General features: G+C 44.0%; 1 protein-coding gene across 1 annotated transcript in view; it reads left to right on the top strand.

Annotated features, from left to right (window-relative positions):
* Positions 1-1211: 1211 nt before the first annotated feature.
* Positions 1212-6000, top strand: part of LZTS1 (leucine zipper tumor suppressor 1) — a 40777-nt gene continuing 35988 nt past the window's right edge. The window contains exon 1 of the mRNA XM_078665409.1: positions 1212-1532. Coding sequence (XP_078521535.1) covers positions 1212-1532 — 321 coding nt within the window. The remainder of the gene's footprint in view (positions 1533-6000) is intronic.

Raw genomic sequence — 6000 nt, 5'->3', positions numbered from 1 at the left:
AAACATAATGTAATACTGGTTTGTCAAATGGTAAGAAACAAAGAATAAAACATAATCATGGTGATTCATTTCATACGGTGATGGCTATACTTCGTATACATCTAAAACGTACAGTGATGTTTATAGTTTCAAAATGTTATCAGAGGTACATTAAACAAGGTAAAATAAAAAGTAAAGCGGCGTATCACTCACAAGCCTTTCCTCAAGTGGTTGAGTTACATCTGTGAAAAAATGTATAGTGTGGGGTTAGCGTTATACTGGGTGTTTAGCGCGGGAAAGCTTCAAGAGGGCCATCAGCCCATCCGCTGGTGAAAAACTAACCTGATGGGTTGGGGATTTAAATCCGCGAAGAAATCTTCTGTAACAACAGTGCGGGCGAGTTGCCGGCGGTGCTTTGATATGTTGTGAAAGTTCCGATCACGTGAGCATAAACATGGTCAAAAGACTATCGAAAACTTCAATGGGAGTGTTAAGCGGGAGGGTGCTTCAGGTAAAACGTGAGGTTGAAAAACAAAGATGCGTTACTGGAATGGGGGTGAAAAAATTAGTATGAAAAAAATTGGAAAAGCTGTGGGATGGTTCAGAAATAATGGTAGTAAAGAAATGATCAAAAATAAACAAAAATAAAAATAACGCTGGCGGGACTCGAACTTTCAGGTGGCCATGTTAGTTGCGGGGAAGCTCTATGTATAGAGCTAATCTGGAGTGGGTAATATGTTTGTGTTTAGTAGTGTCTAGTGGTAGATGGATCTAGCACATTGTAAGCACAGTTCAGTCATGAGAACAATATTTATGTTTATAAGTAACATGCCAGTTCAATTCTTTCATTTAAACTTGCCGGTTTCTGGGTAGACAGTCTATGAATCCAAAAGTTCTCTCTTTTGAGGAGGTGTTTGGTGTTGTCTCTCCCCTCTATTCTCTGGGCTGTCTCAAGTATGATGAACTTGATTTGGGAAACGTTGTGGTTTGCTTCTGTGAAGTGCGCTGATAATTTTATTATTGTCTCTGGCTCTCTCATCTGCTAGTGGCGGTTTTCTCACTCACGTGTTTCTGCTGTTGTGATTTTTCCTCAGGCCCGCAGCTTCTGAAGACGGATTGGCGTCTGCTATGAGAACATCGCAATCTGCTACAGGCCGCCTCAGCGCCCCTCTCGCGCTCCGTGACCGGGCCAGCCGCCGCCACCTACATGCCCGCAGCAGCACCGCGAAGCCATGGGGAGCGTCAGTAGCCTCATCTCGAGCCACAACTTCAACAGCCGCAACTGCCGCGGCTCCCAGTACAAGCTGAGGAAGTCGTCGCACCTCAAGAAGCTCAACCGCTACTCGGACGGCCTGCTGCGCTTCGGCTTCTCGCAGGAGTCGAGCCACGGCAAGTCCAGCTCCAAGATGGGCAAGAGCGAGGACTTCTTCTACATCAAGGTCAGCCAGAAGTCCAGCAGCCCCCAGCGGGCCGAGTACGCCTCGCTCGCGGGCGCCGAGCGCGAGCTGGGCAGCCAGAGCGCCATCAACAACGAGTACGTCAACCCCAGCAAGGTCAAGCAGTTCCCCACCCACCTGGACCTGGTAAGCAGACGCTCTATACCTGTATAACAAAACATAAAAATACCAAACAAAACAGAGGGGTCAATGCCAGAGACGTTTAAAGGTATGGGCAAAGTAATCCCTTGCCCAGGGCCTACAGAAACGTGATCTTTTTCTCCATCTCACCCTTATCTACGTATTTATCTCAACCAGGCTCCCTTTCTCTCCCTACCTCTATCTCTCACTCTTTTTCTCTCTATGCAGAGTCATTCTAAGGATTTGTTGGAACCTGGGTAAAAGTAAAACATATTTCAGCTGTTTTTATGCGACCCCATTCCTGAAGGCTTAAGCACAAGTCAATGTCGTTGGCGTTATGTGGGCGTGAATTAGCAAAATAAAATGAGTGACAAAAGTCCAAGTTGTTCTGAACGGGGAGGAGGATGAGGGGAGGGGGTGTGGGGGGATGGGGGAAGCAACGAATATCTTGCCTTGAGCCCCAAAAACCCTTAAGATGACACTGAGTGATGCCAAGTAGGCTGCTCAGCAAAAAAATCTTCAAAAGCAGGACTTCAACTGTCCCAATATTTCCAGGCATGTATGCAACTGCAAACATTTCGCAGACATTTTCCAAGAAAATTGGCCACTTGGGGGAAGTTCATGCAGCAGCTCTGCTCCTATCACGTTATTCTCAATTCCAGAATTAAGAACTCTTCGTAAGAACTCCTCGTTACGCCACAAGAATACTGCAGATTATCCGTAATTACCTATGCAGTATTACCGCACCTTATCCCAGGGTCCCTTGTAATCAGCTCCCTTGACTAGGACTAGCATATTCTAAGGACTCCATTGCTAGTAGTCTAGTAACTCAGTTTTTTGTCTGAAAACTCCTGTTTTGGACTGAAATGAGATCACATGTGGCCTGGTCTTTCTGGTCGCAAACGCACTTGCTGAAATCATGTTATTCCTGATTCTAGATGTCACAGCTCGTAATAGCCCAGTAACAGCATGGCAATATCACCTTGTATCAATGATACTACATGCAGTATTAGCGAGCCGTATTAATGGGCCCCTTCCAATGCAACACTAAGTATAATATTACAAAGATTCTGCATTTGACATAATTGACCTACTTTTGGTCATTACTTCACACTAAAATCGACATATATTTTGAATGAGCACAAAACAGATGATCAGGACTTGATGTCCCGCAGCTGTGTGCCTGGTGTTGATCCTACTACCACCTAGAGGTGGGCAAGCCACCGAGGGCTCGAGCCTGACGTCCTTCTCTGCCCCTCAAGCCAAAAACGAGCCAAGTTGTAAGTGCAAACAGTTCAATCTCACGCCATCGAATCTTTTCCGTGATCATGCTCCGTCAATGCGGTTGCCACTTCCAGTTGCTTCCCTTCTGAGCGTCTGCCCTGGACTTAACCAGCACCAGGTGGGACTGGAGCTTAGAGAGAACTTTTCTAAACAAAAGGACTTTGACTTGTGAGGGATATATACCAAAATTATGTGTCAACAATAATATCTCAATTACTATTGGATATTTGCTTGATTTTTGCCCATACATATTCTCCTTTAGGATTTATATCAACCGCTTCTAGAATATAGAATCACATTTTTAAATCACTGATATTTTAGGGTATAAATTCTATAAGTCTGCAGTACGTGAACACACTGTCCTCATAAAAACTCGTAATATACAAAGACTGCCAACATACAGTTTTTTAGTTGGGTCCGTCTTCCGGTCGTCCACTGATAGAATCAATACACCATTTCCCTAATGTCCATATATTAGGCTAATGATCTGTATGTCTTTTAAACTTTTCCATTCAGTTAGAGAGAGCTTGGGCAGGAAAAGACAGGGGAAAGGAAGAGATGTAAGGCAGAGGAAGATGGAAAGAGTTTCGGAAGAGACTGGGCATAGAGGGATATAAATAACAACCTGGTGAGGGGCAAGGGTGGGAGAAGGAGGGGAATTTGGCATGGGTATTAAGAAATGGGAGAGAGAAGAGGAAGCAGGGGAGGCAAGAAATGCCATGAAAAAGTGATGAGACCGTGACAAGCTGGTGTGAAAGGCAGGTTGTTGAGGGGCAAGGTCAGCGTATGCCACACCTTGATTGCCTGCACTACCGACTTATGGAGAGCGCCAACCTGTCACAACACGCCTATATCAAAATTGGGCTAGTCTGCCCTTGACTCTCCCCCTGTGCACCCCTTCCAGACCCATTTCCTCACCCAACCCCTCGCCAGTTAGTGTGAACATTTTTGCTGGCTCAGCTTGGAATTTGGCTTTTAGAGCCTAGCTCAGTCCTGGCTCAGCTCTTCCTATACATTGTCTGGCTTGCCCACCTCTACTTCCGCCTTAGCAACAGGCGCTTACCGTCCTTGGAAACAGTCTCTATGCCTATAATAGCACAGTTATGTTAGGAGGCTTTTTTTTATCCTGTTCTGGTTTTTGATTCATGGTGAACACACACAGCATTCAGTAATTGCTTGTGTGTTTAAAAATGCACTAAATCCGTGCTGGAGCAAAAACAAGGGATTAAAACAGCTCTTCCTCGCATCAGTCCTCCTCCTTTTTGTGTCACCGGTGGGTGGGGGAGGGCTGGGAGGGAATAACTAGCACAATGACCACATTGCACAAGCATCATACCAACATCCCCATTCCCACCTCTGCTCTAAGCTGCACCATAGGGGCAAGTATGAGAGCATCAAAGTATGTCATTCCAAATCTTCTGCACTGTAGTCACAGAGATGTGGCTGTACAGCACCCTTGTTAGCATACTGCAGTCTAGTAACGTATGTCTAATACTAGGCTGCAACATGCCACAAATAATACTAGAAAAGTATCAAGTTTACATTTAGTGCTACAATGTGTCACAAAAAACACTTGGGGCTGATTACCAGTGACCGGGATGGTTAGCCATAGTTTATCACACCTGATAAAATGCAACACTTCAGGGTTCCCAAATTTATTGTGTGCTTTGAATTGCACCTGGCCTGATTTTTTTGTTGAGGAATAACATGCAGATTTTGGCGATTACCACACTAAAATCGAAAAGCCCGGGTAAATCAGTGGATTGGCTACAGTTTGCTTATAATGTTTGCTTTTTCAGGCTCTACGTTTTTTTTCTTTTGCTTGGGTGTTTTCTAGCTGTCTTCCTCGTTTGTTTCTCTTTCCCTCTAAGTGCTGCTCTCTCTCATCAATGTCCTTCTACCTCACCAACCCCCTATGTTATGTACACACCCGACCGTTTTGCATATCCACCTGTTTTACCCTGTGTTACTTTCGAACCCCATCAGTGTTACTTCCCTTTACAGGCTTTCCCACCATTTATTTTTTATTTTTACATTTCTTTTAATTTGCCAATTCGAGTCGGATCAGCAAACAAAAAGAAGAAAAAAGGGTTGTCATTTTGTAGGCGCATGCATGTGTGGTGCACGTGCTTACAAAATGATGCAATATGCCTTTTTTGTTATTTACGCATGCTGCACAGCTTCAAGGGTGGTTGGTGTACAGCATAGCTAAAAGGTTTTAGCAAAGCCAATAGGTCCCAAAGGAGAGACCTATTTGCCTTTTCCAATGCTCATTATTCTAGTGTCTAATAGGAGATGAGCATATATTATGCTCACTATGAATATCAATGCAAATGGGGTAATTAGGCACACACAATGGAAACAAATACTGTTTGCGCATCTTATTACGAATTTCTAGGCCCATTCTGTAAATTGGATGTAAAAACTGGCGAGCATCCGGTGTAATTGAAATATGACAGTTGAGGTTAAACATCAGGATAAATAATTATTTTTGCGAAGCTAGGACCTACTCACAGGTGGTTGAACGTCTGCTATATATATCTGAAATGAAATTACTAATAACTAGCTGCATCTTTCATTTTTCTAAAAAATGGATGTCTGCTTCATTTTCGGAAAAACAACAATGGTAATGTTTAGTACAGTCCATGAAAGTCTAAGGCAGAAAAGTGTTCAGGATCTTTTTGCGAGAGATGACCCTAAATGCCAGTCAGGATACAAGTAGACTTGGGTAGCCTTGAGATGCTATTGAACCCATCGGTAAAAGTTACCTTAGGAGTTAAAATAAGTCAGGAGCAAAAATCTCTCAAGCAGGAGCTGGTTGCAGGACAGGGCTGGGGTGGGCGTCTCTGCATTGGGTGAAGAACACTTAAGACCATGAAAATACTTCATAAAGGGAGAAGATTCCCCCATTGGGTCCATTTGAGGTGGTAGTGAGGTGGTCTCAACAACAATACCGGTCACATTTGTTGTGGAATTTCCAGATCTCAAGACTCTTCAGTGGCAGCTCTCTGAAGTGTTCTCTGCCATTATTCCATAGCATCATATCCATGTAGCTGGAACAACATGTGATGAAGTTTTGGGTACTTGAAAGGGCCCTGATCTGGAAGAGTCTGTGATGGTTATTACGACTTGCCTTTTTCTGACAACATCTTTCAGGCCA

Source organism: Lissotriton helveticus, chromosome 11, assembly GCF_964261635.1.
Source record: "Lissotriton helveticus chromosome 11, aLisHel1.1, whole genome shotgun sequence".
NCBI lineage: Eukaryota > Metazoa > Chordata > Amphibia > Caudata > Salamandridae > Lissotriton > Lissotriton helveticus.
This window is presented reverse-complemented; position numbering and strand designations above follow the sequence as displayed.